At 46.7% G+C, this 21,257-nt stretch overlaps 2 protein-coding genes and 2 long non-coding RNA genes across 6 annotated transcripts; 1 reads left to right on the top strand and 3 right to left on the bottom strand.

Moving 5' to 3' along the window:
• Positions 1 to 225: 225 nt before the first annotated feature.
• Positions 226 to 6,115, bottom strand: htra3b (HtrA serine peptidase 3b). The gene is made up of 10 exons (XM_077545336.1): positions 5,707 to 6,115; positions 3,911 to 4,028; positions 3,692 to 3,824; positions 3,535 to 3,624; positions 2,977 to 3,171; positions 2,873 to 2,905; positions 2,590 to 2,807; positions 2,412 to 2,510; positions 1,996 to 2,170; positions 226 to 558 (listed from the first exon to the last, which is right to left on the bottom strand). The coding sequence occupies exons 1-10, from the start codon at positions 6,113 to 6,115 to the stop codon at positions 523 to 525; spliced, it is 1,506 nt and encodes a 501-aa protein (XP_077401462.1). The 3' UTR covers positions 226 to 522.
• Positions 1,231 to 19,030, top strand: LOC144035574 (uncharacterized). Of its 2 annotated transcripts, XR_013288461.1 has the most exons (9): positions 1,231 to 1,271; positions 2,038 to 2,173; positions 2,347 to 2,601; positions 2,712 to 2,932; positions 3,698 to 3,829; positions 5,724 to 6,141; positions 6,254 to 6,320; positions 10,049 to 10,134; positions 18,883 to 19,030. It is a non-coding gene; the product is annotated as an uncharacterized LOC144035574 (long non-coding RNA). The 2 variants fall into 2 exon arrangements; XR_013288460.1 differs by lacking the exon at positions 1,231 to 1,271 and having other exon boundaries at positions 1,313 to 2,173.
• On the bottom strand, positions 8,342 to 9,453 carry LOC144034814 (uncharacterized). Its single transcript, XR_013288287.1, has 3 exons — positions 9,432 to 9,453; positions 9,024 to 9,199; positions 8,342 to 8,941 (listed from the first exon to the last, which is right to left on the bottom strand). It is a non-coding gene; the product is annotated as an uncharacterized LOC144034814 (long non-coding RNA).
• On the bottom strand, positions 18,736 to 20,917 carry snapc2 (small nuclear RNA activating complex, polypeptide 2). 2 transcript variants are annotated; one of them, XM_077545344.1, is made up of 6 exons: positions 20,547 to 20,917; positions 19,911 to 20,084; positions 19,751 to 19,844; positions 19,536 to 19,679; positions 19,181 to 19,269; positions 18,736 to 19,089 (listed from the first exon to the last, which is right to left on the bottom strand). In XM_077545344.1, exons 1-6 carry the CDS (start codon positions 20,784 to 20,786, stop codon positions 18,868 to 18,870), a joined length of 963 nt encoding a protein of 320 aa, XP_077401470.1. In that variant the 5' UTR covers positions 20,787 to 20,917; the 3' UTR covers positions 18,736 to 18,867. The 2 variants fall into 2 exon arrangements, with proteins under 2 accessions (XP_077401470.1, XP_077401471.1); XM_077545345.1 differs by having other exon boundaries at positions 19,536 to 19,676.
• Positions 20,918 to 21,257: the final 340 nt, after the last annotated feature.

The following is a 21,257-nucleotide window of genomic DNA, read 5'->3' as shown; positions in this document are numbered from 1 at the left end:
TGTCCTTTTTCCGGCCTGGCAGGTCAAAGTGAGTTGATGCCGTCTGGAAAGGAAACGCTTTGTATGTTAAACAAAACCAATCCAAAAATAGAATCAATTCCAGCTGTTGTCAGCTCTTGGTGTGGTTTTCATGAGTGACATCACAAGGTGTTACAGGAATGTTTTGTTCTATGGTGGAAACAAGAACAGATGAAGAAGAGTCAAAGCAAAACAAGGAGGTAAGAGTTGAGGGCCAATAGATTTATTGAGACTTGACCTTTCGCTTCAAAACAAGGATGTCATGCCATACCCCCGCCCCCCACATCTACTAGAGCGGGATTCTTAAAATGAGCTGCATGTATTTTATGCATTTAACAGGGCCGTCATATTTTGTTAGCATGTCAACTTTCAATCGCGATGATGGAGCTGCAAATAAACACTTGCAGGGGCAGCTTTTTTCCACGTCTCTTTTTTTTTCTTTCCCTTTTTGCAGCTCGTGTTGAAGATGAGCAGGCTTGCGTTTTTTTCTCTATGCTGTCCGGACTACGAAGAGGCTCCTTGATCCCCTCCAAGCTGCTCCTGTCCATGAAGGCATTGAGAAAGCAACATTGTCAACGCCCTGCACAAGCAACTCAAATGTATTTCTCTCTCAAGTGGGTGCACCGCGTAAAATTGTTTGTTTTTTTTACTCAAGAGGTCCCAAAATAATTTTTGGTCTTCATCTAGCAATGACAAAAGAATGAAAAGGAACACTTTACTCTTGAACTGTATTCTTTTTGTCAAGTATAAAATGACCTTGTAAATATAATGTAAAATTCAAGCCTCTTCAATTTTAATTCTGCTACATCTACACGTTTTTGATTCCTTGCATATTTGCACACATTCATCATTGCTTTAAATTTATTTTAGCTTATGTTATTGTTCTATATTTATTTTCACACTAGGCTAACCTGGAACCTCCAGTATCGTATTTCGCGCCACATGTGGAAATTTGTATTGAGTTAAAAAATAAATAAACAACAAGAAGTAGAACGCTTGGATCTTTGCATCCTTGAATTTTGGGTTAAGTAAAGCTCCTTGAATCCTTGAAAACACTCAACTTTAAAAATATTAGAAAATACGCTCATCATCAATGACACCAAGAGAATAAATTAGTAGGAAAGTAAGAATAAATACAGTACTGTACTGTACCAGCTGTTCCTGCGGTGCGCGCGTTGGCCTCTTAGGGGCAGCGTGGTGCAGTTCATGAATGGAGTACACGCAATGAGATAAGGAACTTGGGATTGAACTATGTAACTATAACTACTGTATAGAACTCGTTTTTCACAGCTTGGGAAGAATTTAGGCCTTTGGGTATTATGTTACCTGTATGTTTTTTGCAGTATTATTTGAAAATTCGTTATTTGTTTGATTATCACTCCCAAAGTTGATGCTAATTTCCCGTTAGCATGTTAATGTGATTGTATCTTGACGTTAGCATTAGTGTTAGCGATGTTACCCTTGGGCGGTACTGTGACCAGTTTTGGGCTTTTTAATGGTTATGACCAGGCCATTTCAAAACAAAGTACCGCTTAATCTGATTTGAAAATGTTATCGTTTGACAGCTCTAATTTAAATATACAATACGTGTAACTCTTTTTGCTGTGTGTTTAGTTTTGAAGTAAACTCCAACTAGGGAGTTATTATTAAACACCTTAAAGCACGCTCATGGGTTTCAGAATCACAGTCAGGAACTTGCGTACACACCACGCTGTTGTGCATATGAATCTTTTATTTTTTTAAAAAAGATTAAGAAAAGCCCAAAATCGAAATTGGGATTAAATATCAATTAATTGCCCAGACCTGCTTTCAAAAGTGTCAAATTGTGTGCTTGAAGCGTGTGGGAGACAGACCATATGGCGAAATGTGTTCCTTTGCAGATGGTTGTGGGACACCTCTCCCACAATAAATGGGGTCACTCTATCCCAGGCTATCCTTTAAATAGATGAGATGCACTGTATGTGTTTTGTGTCTTACTGTGGTGTACTGCATGATGACGTCCGGTTCAATGTTGAACAGCAGGTCGTCGTTGTCCCTCCTGACCTCCAGCAGGAGGGCCGTCTCCTCTCGCAGAGCCTTCTGCAGCTGAGCCGTGCTCACCACAGGCCGACCGTTCAGCTTGACGATGATGTCGCCGTCTCTGATGCCACTTCTGGTAGGCACAAAGAAGAAAGTCATCACAGTTGTAAAGACAGCAATTACACACTGGAGCAGGTCTATTGACCAGACAGTTGCTGAACCCCGTCCACTCCAGTGTCTAGCTCATTCTGTCCATTTTCATGACATCAGCCAATGTTTGTTTTTTTCCCCTTCACATTCTTCCACCAGTTGATGCTTTAAACCGGCCAAACTTCGAGCTTTTGTGTGGTGATGAATGGCCGTCGGGTTCTTACTTCTGCGCCGGGGAGTGGGGAACCACCTCGTGGACGTAGATGCCTCCACCAGGGACGTCGGGGAAGTCGGGCCTCTGCTGTTGTAATTCCTCAACGAGCCTGCAGAACAGAGACGCATTTTGTAAACGCAAGTGATTCCCGACTGTGGCTGGAAAAATTGCCGTCCGGCAGGACTTACGCCGGCGTGATGGTGAGCATTCTGATCCCGATGAAACGCTTCTTGACCGGCCTGATGTCTGAAGGAGACGGACGCGGGGGCGGAGGCACATTTGACGTCTCAGCTTTGCCGTACTTGTCCAGTGAGTCGTTGAGGAAGCGAGTGATCCTATCTGAAGGGATGGCGAAGGAGATTCCCGCCGCGACCTTCAGGGTATTGATGCCGATCACCTCGCCGTCCTCGATAGGAAGAGACACTCAGCTCGCTGCGTCTTTGGAAGCAAGGAAGCCAAAGAAAGTCTTACCAGATTGACCAGAGGCCCTCCCGAATTGCCAAACTGCGAAGAAGAAGACAAAAAAGAAAGGTGAGGCGTTCCCTCAGCGCGCCCAAACGCTGACAGACTCTCACGTTGATGATGGCGTCTGTCTGGACGTAGTCCATGTCCGAGTCCTTGAGACCAAGCTCCTTGCCGTCTCGCTGGGCTGTGCTGACGATGCCGGTGGTGACCGTGTTCTGAAGGGCGAAGGGGCTACCGATGGCCACCACAAACTCTCCAGGCCTCAAATCTGCACTGTGACCCAGAAGCAGGACGGGCAGCTCGCTCTGGGATGGGAAGAATAAAACGTTATATTCTAAAGATAGATTCCGACATGACTCCTGACCACCCCTGGCTGCGACGTAGCTCAAGCTGCTACTGATTGGTTGAGGTTGCTGTCTATTTTGTATATGGATTAATGGACTGCTCCCTCTAAATTGTTGGCCAGTCTCCTAGGGTAAAATGGGTTAAAATATTTAAACAGCACCGACAGACGCCAGGGCGCCTGACATCTGCTCAACCAGTCCAGCCCTGGCCATGATGACAACTTTGCCACCCCTGTGGCATGACCCTGAACCCGAACCCCAACATTATGGACATTGCCTTTTTTCTGCCCAGTACTGACTCCAGATAGGCAAACCCAAACTGACCTGAGGGTTAATTTTGATGGTGGCAATGTCTGACTTCTTGTCGATGTCTCTGATGCTGGCTTCATAAACGTCGCCGTTTTGCATCTGGACCTTCAAGCGATGACAAAGTTGTCAGTGCTTAAATGTGCTTCTTGGTGACTTTTTTTTTTTTTTGTACCTTCAGGTGCTGACGAGCCGACACGAGCGAGTTGCTGGACACCACGTGAGCGTTGGTCACAATCAACCCATGCTGGGAAATCACGAAGCCTGATCCACTTGACAGGGGGATGTTGCGGCCGAAGAGGGGATGCCTCGGGTGAGAGTGCACACACGTCAACACACACACACACACACACACACACACACACACACACACACAACTGCCAGCAGTGTGTACCTGAGGAACATTTCTATGTGGACCACAGCCGGGGCGATCTTCTCCACCACGTCGGCGATGAAGTTGAATTTGTATCGAGGACTGGCAGCGCTTGCGGTCCCGAGGGTAACGAGAGCACCTGGGGTAAAGCACATGTGCAGACTCAACTGCTACGACCATTAACACAATCCCCACGTGGCCTCTTTTCAGTCATTGGAAAGTACACACGCACACACACAGATAGCAACTAAGGAAACAGGAAATCCTTCCAGCCCAAAATTGCGGCCGACTGGCCTTATGTTTGCCTTTAATCACCAACCCTCTATTTTGTCTGGCATACACACACACACTCACAGTGTCGCTGGTGCGTTGCATATGTAAAGGGCGTGGTGAACTAAAAATATAGGAGTCTCTTGCTAAATCTTGCTGGGGTAGATTTTCAAGATTGGGAACTCAGTCATAAAAATAATGAGCAACATTTACATCCACAATTCTTGAAGTCCCTTAAAGTGAAAATAAATTTGACGTACCATAGAGAAGATTTGAATGAATAAAAGAAGTAGCCAGATGTATAAAATGATCAAGCCATTGTCGCCGCTCTCAAATAGTGTGTCCGCAGAATGTGTGAAACCAAAAACGGATGCTACTTCAGCTAGCGTCTTTCTTATGCGTCCTCATATTGAAATGCTTGAGCTGTGGAAGTATGTTTGAGGTGCTAGCCACAAGCTCGCTCCCAAGCTAGCAGGCTTCCTCTCACCTGCCAGACACGCGGCAGCCTTTTCCACAGCATCACCTCCTCTCCAAAATGTAAACAATTATCCACTGGGGATTTTTTTTTTTAAGATTCTTTTTTGGGATGGTGTCATAGCTAGCTAGTAAACTGCATGCTGCAGTGATAGCTAAGTATAATAAGTAGCAAAAAAATATTAGTATAATAATAATTATAACCAAGTAGCTCACAATTACGCTGGATAAGCGCTGATGTCAACAAAGGCACTCAAGTGGCAGAATAGTCGTGGAGGTGTACCGTTATAGCCTTGGCCAAAAAATGAGGAAAACAGGGTAATGCAATTGTGGATGACGTAGTCTTTACACGTGTATCTTCAGCTATTATCTTCCAACATGTATGTTGTATTTCGAAACACACCTCTGAATTCACTTTACAGGGTCTTTAAAGGTCCAAATCTCCCAATTCTAGCTTCCTTTTTTTTTTTTAACTTCTCCCGTATCCCGAAAGTCAACTCAGTTCAAGTTAAACATGATTTAAGCTTATGTAGCATAGCATGTAGCTAAAGTGATCTGAGGTAGCACGATACATGATCATGTGCTGCAGATCAGTCACTATGTGACTATGTCAGGACTCAATTTGGAACAAGGCCCGCCCGTCCCTAATGGGAATCTACAGTGGGGGTGACATCAGCCCATTTTGGTGTCTTTTGGGGAAGGTTCTCGGTCATGGTCGAAGATTTCTTTTCTTTCTTGCTGCTTTAAATGAGTCAGTGAGCAGAAGAATGGCGTGCGCGTCATTGAGGAATGTGCCAAAACAAATGTGTGAGGCAGCTGTTGGAGCCCTCCTCAAAAACACAGACACTGGAATAACACGCAGCCACTGGGAGAGACTTCAAATCATGCGGCTTTGTTCATCTAAGCGATGTAAAGCGACAGGCAGAGCTGCTCATAGCGAAGGACATTTAGTACTTTACCTCAACAAAAGAGGAGTCCAAGTGCTTTTCATGTTTTAAGTGCAAAGAAGGAAAAACTCCTCCATGCCTTTGCTGTAAGATTTTTTGTATTCTGTAATTTCCCGCTCTTCATACCTGTACTGCTGTGACAGGCTCCAGGTGAGACCTGGCTGATGGGCCGGAGTCCCCGCTGCTGCGCCCTCCTGCCGGTAGCCCTCAGCTGGCACGCGTTGGCGTACGTCTTCCCGTCACTGCCGCACGCCTCCCGGCTCTGCTTGCAGCGGCACAAACCTCGCAGCCGCAGCCCGCCGTCCGGGCGTCGACACTCCAGGCCGTCCCCGCAGGTCGGGTCGTCACGGCCGCCGCACGGCTCGCCCTCGACGGCGGCGCACACCAAGCAGCAGTTGCAGGGGTCCGGCACGTAGCCGCCGGGGCAGCCGGGGCTCGGGCAGGCGCTCACGTCACACCTCGCCGGACACTCTGCGCTCCGGGATGACTTTGGGACAACCAGCGCCAAAACCCACACAAACATCAACATCTGCATTTTGGCTCAACTTAAAGACGCTCAAAGTGAGTTGCTGGCGGTGCTTGTGGTGGTGGTGGTGTCGTTTCACGTGCCGGATGCATCCTCCAGCAGCCTCGGGTATCGTTGAGGAATTGGCTTTGTCCCGTCTGTTTGCAGCGGGAAACTTCCATCCTGCAGTTCGGGAGGAGGAGGAGGCAGCGGCCCCGGAGGAGGAGCGAGAAAGGTTCTGTTTTCATACAGTATATCCACTTTCACATATGTGCTGACCTCCAGCCTGCGTGGTTGACTTTCAACGACACAGAAAAAGCATAATGACTGCTTTGAGCACACACCAAACGTCTTTATCAAAACAAGAGTTTTGATTTTGAGCTTTGAAATACTCATGCAACACTTTTCAAATGACTTTAGAGACAGCCTGGTTTTGTTTGAAAAAATTAAAAAGACTTAAGTGTTCCTTTCAAGCTCTCTGGATAATGTGAGAGGTTGGATTGTGGATAATGTTTTGAAAGCCGAGTCCGATTAAATGCAGGCTCTGGATGAAGTGATGTGGGCGTTCACGTTTCAGTCAGCCAAAAATAAACAGGCGCAGCTGAAAAATTGCTTATTTAAAGTCAAATCACTGCTTAGTTGTGAATGTCACATGGCCAAACTCAGGAAACTGGTGAACCGTGATTAGTTGTTATCTGAGCCCTGAGCAACTGTGATGTCATTTTCAGTCGACAGCACTTGGCAAAATGGCCGCCCCCTGTGGTAGATAAAAATGGGTGAATTTTGTTTCTCAGTTGATATTCCACAAGTGCAATATTAAACAGAATCCGCATAGGACATATTGTAAAGAAAATTTTGGTGTTGAATTCTCCTTTCATTATAATTAAATTACATTCACGCTAGATTTAGGCATATAGTGGAGTGCATGAAAGTGCTCATGTCCTTGCATGGAGCCAACCATAAAAAAATACTCAATGAGCTCATTTGTATAATAAAAATACCTCTGTGTGGTATTGCGAACATTTGTTTAATGATTGTTTTTTTGCTATCCCTCAGTTGTGTAATCTTTGCAGTATTATCATTGGCGGCAGGATTCGTCTAACACTATTGAAAGTAACCTCACGTGTTGTTTGTGCTGTCATAAAAATAATAAAGAGTATCAGAGCGTGAGCTAATAAGCCCACGGGCGTCAGTTGACTTGCCGTTGGCTAGCTGCCAACAGTAATATTGTGTCACCATAGTGCGATGATGGGTGGTCCATTTGGTGCCTGAACCTTCAATGGGGCTTTATTTGACGTAATCCACCTCTTAACTCATTCCCTGCCTTTGACATTGTTAACAAGAGTATAAAAAATGATTAAATACAATAAAACAAAAAAAATTAATCGCCTGACTCCCTGAATTTTTAATAATCTTTTTTTTTAATTCATTCTCTGCCATTGACGGCTATAAACGTCAAAAATTCATTTTAACTATTTCTATTAGTTTAAATTTTTGATTTTTTTTAAATTGTGCATTTAGAACAGATATAAAAATTTTGATTAATCGTGAGTTAATTAGTGAAGTCATGCGATTAATTACAATTTAAAAAATTAATCGCCTGACACCCTGAATTTTAAAAAAACTTTTTTTTTTAATGAATTTATGGCAGTGAATGAGTTAATAGACAATATAACCTCATGCGACTATGTCACATATACTGACTGACATAATTAATGGCGTTCCTGATTAAAGATGTGTTTTTTAGCTTCTCATAAATTAAAAATGTTCAACATAATATAGGACCCAAAAAAGGAGCATAATCTAACCTTTAATTGCATTTTTTTCAGTTGGGGGGTGGGGGTACTTTAAGAAATACAGTCATTCTTTTACATCAACTCATGTGTGCCACCATTATATGACCCATGGTGTCAATTCTGTGCACAACCCCTTTTTGCCAACGAAACAGCACCTAATCTCCTCCTATAATGTTTTGCAAGATGGTACAATAGAGAAAGAGTTCTCAAATTCCTCTTTGCACAATCTCTCTAAATCAGGGGTTTCAAACTCGCGACCCGGGAGCCATTTACTGGATGATACTTGACATCAAAGTTTAATACCAGCACAGTTTTTGCCATGTTGTTGCCCTGGGTGTTTTTTTTGTTGTTGTTTTTTTTAATCTCTTATGGGCAACCATAGCTCAGGCTCATAACAGCTTTTGACGAAGCGTAATTCTGAAGTGACCCCAAGTGGAAGAAAACTAAATCCTGCACCCAGTTCAAGTGATGTCTTTATCAAAATCTGACGTGAAGAGAAAAGTTGGCGACTAGAACAATGATTTACATGATGATAGACAATGTTTATCTAATAACATCACAAAAGCATCAAAAAACTTATATATATATGTATATATGTATAATATATAAAAAATAATAACACACCGTACTCACCAGAAGCGCTGATAATTAAATGTATTAATAATGTGTGCAGATGGGTGGCCAGCACATTTGCAAGCATTCTGCACAGAAATGAAGCAACGTGACTTGATTAAAAACGAAACATGCCAGCATGGTGAGGGGGTTCGCTGATTGTCATTTGCATATGATCTCGACCAAATAAAATAAATCAACAAACCGGGTACAAAGCAATAATCATATACTTTACTACTCCTTAAATGGCTAATCAGTGCTTTCGCAGACAAAATAAAATAATTTCCCAGCAAACACATAAGAAAAGCGATACAATAAATTAGCTTCCTGAGAAGAAAAGTGTTGTTAGTGTCTTGTTGCCGATGGGTCGTCAAGGTGCTTGTTTTTGAAAGGGCGTCAGCGGTCAGGCATCCCACGATGTCCTGATCTGTGGCCTGTTGATCCTCATCTGCGAGGTGAGCACACAACATACGCATGTCTCACAAGCAGTTGCGGAACCGGCGGACGAATGGATATTTTGTCTGACTGACCATTTGATCGGAGGAAGGGAACCCGTTGCGGTCGTTCCTGTAGGTGTCTCCGTCCATTCTGTACATGCTCAAGGCCGGGCTGGACCGGGCCGACTGTCTGAAGTCGGCGTGTTGTCGCGTTGGGGTTAGTTGCTGCTGCGGCGGCGCACCATAGGAGAACGACGGGTTCAGGTGTCCTGAAACAAGCATGCTCATTGGATGTATACTACAGTATACCTCTGTTATTTGGCGATCTTGCATTATACGTATGTTAGCATTAAGCTAATCGAAGACATCACTTAAATCACTGAATGCTTTGGGTTCTGAATACGTTAAGAAATGCTAATTGAATATAAACCCAGTGGGGCTTTGTGGTCTACAGACTTAGGTTAATTAGTGCAGTGGTTCTCAACCGCGGTCCTCGAGTACCCCTATCCAGCCGGTTTTCCATGTCTCCCACAAGCAACTCAGGTGTTTCAAACGATCAGCTAATCAGCAAGCTTTGCATGAAGCCTGATAACGATCCTCAGCTGTGTTGGCTAGGGAGACATGGAAAACAGGCTTGATAGGGGTACTCGGGGACCATGGCTGAGAACCAGTGAATTAGTGGAGCCCAGAGTTCAAAGCAAACATGGTGAAGTGTCATTTAGCTGTTATGCTGCACACAAACGGAATAAGCTACCAAGAGATGTGAAATTGCCATTAGTGAAAAGGATTTCACATTCAGGTTAAAAACTTTGCTTTTTTCCTATACCTAACCTTTTGATTAAGGCTTTTTTTCAATATTTTAAAATATTTATATCAATATATTTAAATCAATTCCACAGTACAATCTTGTCGTAATTTTAGAAAGCAACTTTTAGGCTTCTGTTAATTGATGTGTTTATATGTTGTCAATGTTTTAGTAATTTAGTTAAGCTTTTAACTTTTGCTACTCAGCTTTGCTTCTGAATGTGGTTAGCTGTTGTGTTTGGAAATACTTTTAGGTGTTGCCATTTTGCAGTTTTAATTGACATTGTTCAATTCTCTTTTGCTCTGTGTGTCAGTCTTGCAGTGAACTTGAGCTGGGAGTGACAAAAGCCATCTGAGCACAGCACAAAAAGCCTCTTAGCTGGTCCAGCAACATCAAAGAGTGAGTACAAAAGATTTGCGGAGTTGCTTTTGTTGTTGTCGCTGCAACATCTACAGTAGCTCATGTACAATCGCAATGCATCGTTGCTTAACATGACATAAAAGGACTTGCTTACCAGCATTGTACGTGCCAGTCGAGAGTTTGTTGGATCGGGACCACTCAAAATCGGCGTTCAGCCAATTGTTGACCAACTTCTTTTTCATGTCTTTTTTCCTGGAGGTGGTGATTAGCACAGTTTGAAATCTGACACGCATGCTTAACTCAACTGAAAACAGACAAATATGGAGATACGGAAGTCTAAAAGTAGTGTGCAGAAACTAAAAAGTCCATTTTTTTTTTAGAAATTGCGTGTGAATACTGAATTTCTGATGCTGAAATGAAATGCCGTAAAATTAGGGGGAAAGCAGAATCCGAGCAGGGGAAATCATCCAAATATTACGGCTTTTGCTATAATCAGTATGATTGATGATTTTACATCTTTCTACTAGTTCTAATGAGAATTGCTCATATGCTAACAGTGCATATGCTAACATACAAGAAAATAACTACCTGAGAATGCAAAGTGGAAATGTACTGAATGAGTTTAACATTTTGAAGTTGGAATGATGTGGAAGGATTAGATTAAAAAAATTGCAAACATTTTGAATCAATTTGGGATTTTCATCTTGGAAAATGTGCAATACAGTACTGAAAAAAATGGAAAATTGGGGAATGTATTAAAGAGATGGTTTCCCAGATGGCTGTAATGAGCTGAAATGTTTTGATGACTGGAACGGTTGAAACCACTTAGGAAAAAGGGTATTAGGACAAAATAAAAATAAAAATGGGCACAGAATAACTCATGAAGGGTTCACACAATAATAGCGTTGTAGTGGTTTTGCCCCACCTTACCTCGTTTGCTCTTTCTTGTTAATGATCATGTACGCAGTCAAGCCTGCCACGGTTGCCAGGAGACAAGCCAAAGTCACCGACAAACCGGCGTAGAAGGCCGTTGTTTGGATGGGAAAGCTGCAGTCTTGGCCTAAGTACCACGTGCTTTTCAAATCTTTACATCTGAAAACATGCGTGAAGAGCAACTGAGTGGCAGTGATGCGTGAGCGTCTACAATGAAGACAAATGAAAGGCGAAGGACTGACTCGCAAACGGCGCCGACATCTCTGAATACTCTGCACTTGCCGTTGTTAAAGCACTTGAGCATGTCGTTACCATAAAGAGATTGGCATGGAGTGACACACTCCACGGCATTAGTGAGAGTGTTGTTCACAGCCCTGTAGTGCCTGGCCAGGTCGGGATCCTTAATGCGCGACTTGCAGAGGTCTGGAGGGAGAAACAAAGGGCCGATCACTGCCATGCTTCACCCTTGCCATTGACTGAAATATACTTACTCGTCAAATTCACTGGAACAGTATCCAAAACAGGCTTCGTTGTCAAATTGTAGGGACAATCTGAAAAGTGAAGTGCTTTTATTATATGGTATTGAATTTCTTGAGAATAAATTCACTGTATCACTGTATAAATTCATTGTAGATCATTCACGGTTTAACAGCCCACCTTTTTTGCAGCTTAAATCAACCAACGTTTCCAAAGCCCCTTCGACAGCGGTCACTTCAGCCTGATATTCTAGTTCATTGCTGCCATTATTTGGGATCAACAAAACCACATCGTGGCCGACGTTGACGCTGAAACGCAATGCAGGACAGAAAACATTTTAACAATTAAGATCATTTCCCATCAATTCTGTATGAGTGTGTGTGTATAATTTTCCAATGTCTAATCACCCTCGTGGATTTGGCGTGTCTTTGCGGGCAGTCGTAGCGTCAGGAGCTAATCTCCTCTGTAATAAAGATAATGCTGAATGACTGTTCTTATCTACCAAGGCCGATGTGATAGCCAAGCTGAAAGATAATTGGCTGGCTTTACCTGCTCCACTCCAGAGACCGAGCGTCTCACCAAAACTCGTGCGGCTGCTTGGCTAAGAGGAACAAGGAGAAGCGTTTATATTCATTGACCTGACCACTAGACGTTTAAACATTTGCTTGGACTTGCATTACCTAACAGTGTTCACCACCACTTTCTCGAAATTATTTAGTTGCCCTCTGTAAAATGTGCCCATCTGAAAGAGTAACAAATCATATAACCGTCACAAATCATAGAACCACCTCCATAAAACAAACACCGATCTTCAGAAACTTTTGACTTCACTAGATGTGAGTACGAAGGAATATGATTACTGTGACAAATGCACTTTGTTTATCTCTAAGCAAGAGTAACAATGTCTGTGTAACTTGTGTTAATATGTTATAATATTTACACATTCTTATGGAGTAAAAGGTATGTTCACCCTCATTTTAAATTCGTCAACGAAGTTGTTGTATTCCTCTGAGTTGGTGTCATTGTACTCGGGCTTGTATTCCTGGTCGATCACCACCTCAATTTTCACCAACCGCTCGATTTCCTCTGCAGTTCATTGACATCACAATCAGGGCAAAGCCTTTAAAATACTGAAGCATGTTGACCGGATAACACATACCAAATGCCACAACTTCGTTCAAGTACTGGCAAATGTCTCCAACGAACTCGCTGGTACAAATGCAGATCTTTCCATCAAACGTTCCTCCGTTTCGGCACTCGAGGGGTTCTATCGTTGGTTCTGGATCAGTCGGCGAGGGGCTTGCTTGTTCAGTGGTCTGGCCCGTCTCGGTCGGCGCCGGACTTGCTTGTTCGGTGGTCTGGCCCATCTCGGTTGTTGGCGGACTAGGTTGGTCGGTGGTCTGGCCCGTCTTGGTCGGTGAGGGGCTTGCTTGTTCGGTGGTCTGGCCCGTCTCGGTTGGTGGCAGACTAGGTTGGTCGGTGGTCTGGCTCGTCTCAGTCGGCGAGGGGCTTGCTTGTTCAGTGGTCTGGCCCGTCTCGGTCGGCGCCGGACTTGCTTGTTCGGTGGTCTGGCCCGTCTCGGTCGGCGCCGGACTTGCTTGTTCGGTGGTCTGGCCCGTCTCGGTTGGTGGCGGACTAGGTTGGTCGGTGGTCTGGCCCGTCTCAGTCGGCGAGGGGCTTGCTTGTTCAGTGGTCTGGCCCGTCTCGGTCGGCGCCGGACTTGCTTGTTCGGTGGTCTGGCCTGTCTCGGTTGGTGGCGGACTAGGTTGGTCGGTGGTCTGGCCCATCTCGGTCGGTGAGGGGCTTGCTTGTTCGGTGGTCTGGCCCGTCTCGGTTGGTGGCGGACTAGGTTGGTCAGTTGTCTGGCCCGTCTCAGTTGGCGAGGGGCTTGCTTGTTCAGTGGTCTGGCCCGTCTCGGTCGGCGCCGGACTTGCTTGTTCGGTGGTCTGGCCCGTCTCGGTTGGTGGTGGACTAGGTCGGTCGGTGGTCTGGCTCGTCTCAGTCGGCGAGGGGCTTGCTTGTTCAGTGGTCTGGCCCGTCTTGGTCGGCGCCGGACTTGCTTGTTCGGTGGTCTGGCCCGTCTCGGTCGGCGCCGGACTTGCTTGTTCGGTGGTCTGGCCCATCTCGGTTGGTGGCGGACTAGGTTGGTCGGTGGTCTGGCCCCTCTCGGTCGGTGAGGGGCTTGCTTGTTCGGTGGTCTGGCCCGTCTCGGTTGGTGGCGGACTAGGTTGGTCAGTTGTCTGGCCCGTCTCAGTTGGCGAGGGGCTTGCTTGTTCAGTGGTCTGGCCCGCCTCGGTCGGCGCCGGACTTGCTTGTTCGGTGGTCTGGCCCGTCTCGGTCGGCGCCGGACTTGCTTGTTCGGTGGTCTGGCCCGTCTCGGTTGGTGGCGGACTTGGTTGGTCGGTGGTCTGGCCCGTCTCAGTCGGCAAGGGGCTTGCGTGTTCGGTGGTCTGGCCCGTCTCGGTTGGTGGCGGACTTGGTTGGTCGGTGGTCTGGCCCGTCTCGGTCGGCGCCGGACTTGCTTGTTCGGTGGTCTGGCCCGTCTCGGTTGGCGCCGGGCTTGCTTGTTCGGTGGTCTGGCCTGTCTCGGTTGGTGGCGGGCTAGGTTGGTCGGTTGTCTGGCCCGTCTCAGTTGGCGAGGGGCTTGCTTGTTCAGTGGTCTGGCCCGTCTTGGTCGGCGCCAGACTTGCTTGTTCGGTGGTCTGGCCCGTCTCGGTTGGCGCCGGACTGGGTTGGTAGGTGGTCTGGCCCGTCTCAGTCGGCGAGGGGCTTGCTTGTTCAGTGGTCTGGCCCGTCTCGGTTGGCGCCGGGCTTGCTTGTTCAGTGGTTTGGTCCGTCTCGGTCGGCGCCGGACTTGCCTGTTCGGTGGTCTGGCCCGTCTCGGTCGGTGCCGGGCTTGCTTGTTCGGTGGTCTGGCCCGTCTCTGTCGGCGCCGGACTAGGTTGTTCGGTGGTCTGGCCCGTCTCGGTCGGCACCGGACTGGAGTGAACGGTGGGCGCCGAACTGGGTTGTTCGGTGGTCTGGCCCGTCTCGGTCGGCGCCGGACTTGCCTGTTCGGTGGTCTGGCCCGTCTCAGTCGGCGCCAGGCTTGCTTGTTCTGTGGTCGGTCCCGTCTCGGTCGGCGCCGGACTGGGTTGGTCGGTGGTCTGGCTCGTCTCCATCGACACCGAACTGGATTGGTCGGTGGTCTGGCCTGTCTCGGTCGGCGCCGGACTGGGTTGGTCGGTCGTCTGGCTTGTCTCAGTCGGCGCCGGACTGGAGTGGTCAGTGGTCTGGCCCGTCTCGATCGACGTCGAACTGGGTTGGTAGGTGGTCTGGCTCGTCTCAGTCGACGCCGAACTGGGTTGGTCGGTGGTCTGGCTCGTCTCGGTTGGCGCCAAACTGGGTTGGTCGGTGGTCTGGCCCGTCTCGGTCGGCGCTAGACTAGAGTGGTCGGTGGTCTGGCCTGTCTCCGTCGACGCCGAACTGGGTTGGTCGGTGGTCTGGCTCGTCTCGGTTGGCGCCGAACTGGGTTGGTCGGTCGTCTGGCTTGTCTCAGTCGGCGCCGAACTGGGTTGGTCGGTGGTCTGGCTCGTCTCGGTCGGCGCCGAACTGGGTTGGTCGGTGGTCTGGCCTGTCTCGGTCGGCGCCGAACTGGGTTGGTCGGTGGTCTGGCCTGTCTCCGTCGACGCCGAACTGGGTTGGTCGGTGGTCTGGCTCGTCTCGGTTGGCGCCGAACTGGGTTGGTCGGTCGTCTGGCTTGTCTCAGTCGGCGCCGAACTGGGTTGGTCGGTGGTCTGGCTCGTCTCGGTCGGCGCCGAACTGGGTTGGTCGGTGGTCTGGCTTGTCTCGGTCGGCGCCGAACTGGGTTGGTCGGTGGTCTGGCCTGTCTCCGTCGACGCCGAACTGGGTTGGTCGGTGGTCTGGCTCGTCTCGGTCGGCGCCGAACTGGGTTGGTCGGTCGTCTGGCTTGTCTCAGTCGGCGCCGAACTGGGTTGGTCGGTGGTCTGGCTCGTCTCGGTTGGCGCCGAACTGGGTTGGTCGGTGGTCTGGCTTGTCTCGGTCGGCGCCGAACTGGGTTGGTCGGTGGTCTGGCCTGTCTCCGTCGACGCCGAACTGGGTTGGTCGGTGGTCTGGCTCGTCTTGGTTGGCGCCGAACTGGGTTGGTCGGTCGTCTGGCTTGTCTCGGTCGGCGCCGAACTGGGTTGGTCGGTGGTCTGGCTCGTCTCGGTCGGCGCCGAACTGGGTTGGTCGGTGGTCTGGCTTGTCTCGGTCGGCGCCGAACTGGGTTGGTCGGTGGTCTGGCCTGTCTCCGTCGACGCCGAACTGGGTTGGTCGGTGGTCTGGCTCGTCTCGGTTGGCGCCGAACTGGGTTGGTCGGTCGTCTGGCTTGTCTCAGTCGGCGCCGAACTGGGTTGGTCGGTGGTCTGGCTCGTCTCGGTCGGCGCCGAACTGGAGTGGTCGGTGGTCTGGCCTGTCTCCATCGACGCCGAACTGGGTTGGTCGGTCGTCTGGCTTGTCTCAGTCGGCGCCGAACTAGGTTGGTCGGTGGTCTGGCTCGTCTCGGTCGGCGCCGAACTGGGTTGGTCGGTGGTCTGGCTCGTCTCGGTCGGCGCCGAACTGGGTTGGTCGGTGGTCTGGCTCGTCTCGGTCAGCGCCGAACTGGGTTGGTCGGGGGTCTGGCCCTGTGTTACTAAAGTGGTTACGATGGCATTCTCCAGTATATTGTAGGTTTTGGCTGGATGAGGAACTGAAAGTAGAGCAGTGGATAAAGCATATGAAACATTATTGAGTATATTTAACCACATATAGGATTGGGGGGGGGGGGAGCCGGAGCCGGGGCCTATCCCTTCGGGCAGTAGGCAGGGTACACCCTGAACTGGTTGCCAGCCAATCGCAGGGCGCACAGAGACAAACAACCATCCACACTCACAATCACGCCTAGGGACAATTTGCAGTGCTCAATTAACCTGACATGCATGTCTTTGGAATGTGGAAGGAAACCGGAGTACCCGGAGAAAACCGAATTCCAAAACCATTATTATGTATTTGTAATTCATCATTCCAAACTGGTACATTCCCACACAAAATAAAAATAGCCAAAGTCATTCCACTGTACAAAACTGGGAACAAACATCACCTCACTAATTACAGACCTTTTTCCTTACTTCCCCAACTTTCAAAAATACTAGAAAAACTGTTTAATGATCGTTTGGATGCATTTATAGAAAAGCACAAATTACTCTCTGACGGCCAGTATGGTTTCAGAGCGGGGAGATCAACATCACTGGCAATAACAGAAGCGATTGAAGAAATAACAAGCGCTATTGATCAGCGAAAGTATGCTATTGGAATATTTATTGATTTTAAGAAAGCTTTTGACAAAATTAACCATGATATATTAATTCAAAAACTGGAACGATATGGCATTAGAGGTATTGTGTCAGACTGGATTAAGAGCTCTTTACATAAGAGACAACAGTATGTGAAGCTCGGTGATTTTTCTTCATCCTACTTGGATATTGTATGTGGTGTGCCCCAAGGGTCTGTTTTGGGCCCCAAATTGTTTATTTTGTATATTAATGACAATTGTAAGGTATCAGATGTTCTGAAACTGGTTTTGTTTGAGGATGACACCAATATTTTTTGTTCTAGGGAAAATTTAAATGAGTTATTGAATGAAATCACTGAAGGAGTAAGGGGGGGGGGGGGTGAAAATCTGGTTTGACAGAAACAAACTTTTGGGAATTTTGTTTGGGAATTGCTGAACAAATGTACAAATATAAATAATGATTGATGGGGTGCAGATTGATAAGGTTCAAGAAAATAAATTTTGGGGTCTCATAATAGATGAGAAAATTAGTTGGAAGCCGCACATTAAACACATACATACCAAATTATCAAAAAACATTGAAGTATTGAATAAAGTCAAATGGATACTTGATTAAAATTCGCTCCACATTTTGTACTGTTCCATAATTCTGCCATCTTTTAGTTACTGCATTAAAAATTGCCGCTTTATATGAGGCGTCATTGGCAATGAAGAAGAATCCCCTAAAATATTCTTGGAACATTTTGGATGCACGACAGTAGGTCAAACTGTAAGTCAAAGGGCTTTGTTAGATACATGACCCTCATATGGTCTCAAGTCCTATATAATGTGAATAGAGCATGCGGATTATCTCAAAAAGACAATATTATTAGCATGTCTACATTAATTTTAAAATGCTCATTTAAGATTCAAGTTCCTAAAGAGCCCCCAAATATCAATTGCACTGCATACATGTAATACGTACAGAATTGCTGCCCGAAAACAGCCTTGTACTTTCTCGTGTTTGACGCTCAATTGAAAAGAATGAACGACATAAAAAACGCAACCTAAAACTTACCATTTGTAGAAGACAGGCCGACAAGTAGGGCAGCTAAAATCACGATAGAAGACGACGCCATGAGTACTTTACATGGCGGTCAGCACTGATGAATAACACACGATGTGAGTTGAATGAACTTTGGCAAGATGTCTCGGAACATTTGCTTTTTCCTCCACCCTCAGTCAAGATGTGGAAAAAGCAGCGTCACTGATAAAGAAGATAAGGCTGAACATAAGTCTCGTATGAAGGAGGGCATCGCCACGCCGTTTGCACTCTGCCCTCTCACACCTGGACAGCAGGAAGCGCCACTCAGCCGGCATTTTATGACAAGTGGTAAAAAAAAACAACCTGCGGCTTTTCGATGCATCATTTGTAAAATGACGCCTACTGTTATGTTCTGATCAAATTTCACAAGCGAAACATGTTGCCCAATGAGGAAATCAAATCAAAAATTGGTTTCAGTCATACAGAGTATTGGACTTTCTGTCAAATGGAGGAAATGAGTGACTGCAAGTTTACACAACCTTCTTTTGTGATGGCCAAAAGTCATAAAGCTGTAAAAGTGTTCCACGCCTCAAAAGGCCACATTAGTATTTTGCATGCAACACTGCATGAGTGCCATAATCAATACACTCCAATCTCAGTGTATTGTTTTTAGTTTTAAAAAAAGGGTAGCGTTCCCCAGCATATATTATCAGGTTTGTTTGGCTTAGTGCTAGTTATATCCCTTTTTTGTGGCGTTATTCAGTTTTGACAATGTCGGGCATTTACTGAGAACCATCAGTTGTGTTCTTGGCGTTCTAGCCAACATCTTTATCTGATATGATGCTGTAAGATTTATCACGATATTGATAATTTGTCACACTCAAAACCACCACCATCAGGAAAAGATCACTCGTTTGAGTAAATCGCTTTAATCAAGCCAAGAAACAACAGCAATACAACACTTGAAATAACACCACATGTACAAATGCAACAAAGACGTTGCGAGCATAAAAAGCAATGTGAAGTCCTATCTTCTCTTTAGCAGCTCCAGTGGAATCATGAAAGGGTTGAGGGGCGGGCACAGTCCCGTCCACACGGGTTCGCTGCTCCCCGATGTTTGCTCTGCAGCAGCAGTGTCGACGTCGTTCCGCTGAGGCTCCTGATCGCTTCCTCGCCGCTGCCTCTCCAGCTCCGTCAGCTCTTTTTGGGCCCTCTCAGAGTCCTTTGCTTCGGACAAGTTCTGGTGCGCCTGCAAAATGGAAAGGAAGGCTGTAATTAGTCCATATTAGTGATCTGTGCTCCCAATGCTGGTTTTCTCCTTGTGATGGGAGTGACTTTACTTGAATGAGATGTCTGTGCAAGCTTTGGCAGCGGAGGAAGCCCAGTTCCTCCGGGAGAGACATCACCAGGTCCAAGAACACAGCGCTCTCTAAGGAACAAAACGGACTGTCATCAGAAGCGGCAGAAGAACTCACTTGGTAATGATACTTGTGTAGAAAAAGACTGGTAAAAGTTTAACTCCTTTACTTAAGTAAAAGTACAGACTGAAATGGACTTAAGCACCAAAGTCAAAATGAATCTCAGTACCTGATTTGGCACAAAGGGAAACAAAACAAATAAAATAATGCAAACAAACTAGATCCTCTAACAGCTCAGCCTCTTATATTGAAAAATGGGTCGATCGCCCACACTCACCCATGGCTGTGAGCTCACACTTGCTCTTCGGCTTGTGGATGCCACCTAGGTAGTTGTAGATCTTTTCAAAGTCCACCGTGAAGTCTTCAGAGGCGTTCGTACCTGAACGGCTTAGCTGCTCAGCTGGGACCACCGCGCTGGCTACTGGACAAACAACAAGAGCCAAACGTAACAAGACATTTGGTTCCAGTCCCCATCCGCATCCCGGTCCATACCTTGGGCCGGCATGGGTTCGCTCTGTGCTGCGTCGAGCTGCGGCGGTTGGCAGTTCTTGAGGGTGTCAGGCTCCGTGGACGCCACGGTCCACATCTGCCGGCAAGAAAACTTTGGTCAGCAACATGGACATTTATCTGATTGTCATTTGTTCTGCTGCACCTGAGAGAAAGCCTTGGAGAGCTGAGCGTCGAAGCTCCCAGACACGGCCTGGGCCAAACGGGTCCACAGCTGGATGGGCGCCAGCGCCGTCATCTCTGTCGATGTCCTGGTTTTTAGCTGCAAGATGGCGCCGGAGATCACCTTGTTCTGGATGCGTTCCACCACAGACTGGATCTACAAAGACCGAAGCAGTGTTGGGACACTTGCAAAGCATTAAACAAGAGCACCGGCGTATATGTATGGATGTCAGACATTGAAAGACAGCGACACTATTTTTTTGTTGCACTTCTTCCCTTAGGATCTGCATTCACCCTCACTTGTTTGTGGTTTGCTCTGCGGTTCCTAGTTGAACAGCTAGTCAGCAGTGGCGCCCATAATTATTAAAACAAGTACTGTACTGTAGCGCAAAGTTTGTCCACCGACGTTGTAATTATGCAACAGAAAGACGTCAATTACCGGCATCCGAGCAGTGTTCCAAAACTATTTTTAATGACCTAACCAAAAATCTCGACACAGCGATTAGGGGACGAGTGGATGGATGAGTGGATGGATGATTGGCAAGAGAGCGCACAGGGGAATGTTTCACGCAACAAGTGCTGTTTTGTCGTAACAACATACGATTGGAGCATAACGAACCTCGCAAACTGAGCGAGAGGGCACATCCTGCTTGAGCAGATTATAGTCGACGTTCCCCGGCGAGCCGCCACCGCCGCCGCGGGAGCTCTGCTTCTTCGAAGAGCTCTGCCTCCTCAGAGCGTTCAGTAGCATCCTCAGCTCCTTTCGGGGCCAATTGCAGACTCGCCTGGTTTGGGGAGGCTCAGAGTTCGGGCTCAGGTTCCGAACCGATTTGTTTCGCGTGCGAGGCGGCGGCTTCATGTCGACTCGACAACGCTCAGGCCGTCGGTCCGACGAACTTAGAAGCAAATAACCACTTGACAACTTTGGATGGCTGGAACTTGAGACAAGAGTCACTTCCGCTACAAGGTGACGTCGGGAGTACTTCCGGTGCAAACATCCGTTTGGCTTTTTTAAATTTTATATTAATTTATTTTTTATTATTATTTTTAAATATTATTTTGTGTTTGATATTTTTGATTGAATTTGATATTTTATTTTTGCTTTTTCTTTCATATCTACAAATTCAAATTTAGTCATTTAAAGTATATTTTTGAGAAGGAAACCAGACTACATGAGTAAACATATTCAATTCCAAAACAAGAACAAGGTTAAATCTGTTTGCTCTTCGTTTAATATTATTATTTAAAATCCCTTTACTTGTCTTTCTTATCGTTTGCTGTATGTTAATCGCGTGGCAGTTTAATAAAGATGGCTTTTCTTATTTCTTCT

This window comes from Vanacampus margaritifer, chromosome 15 (genome assembly GCF_051991255.1).
Source record: "Vanacampus margaritifer isolate UIUO_Vmar chromosome 15, RoL_Vmar_1.0, whole genome shotgun sequence".
NCBI classification, from domain to species: Eukaryota; Metazoa; Chordata; class Actinopteri; order Syngnathiformes; family Syngnathidae; genus Vanacampus; species Vanacampus margaritifer.
Note: the sequence above shows the minus strand (reverse complement) of the source record. Positions and strands in the feature narration are given on the sequence as shown.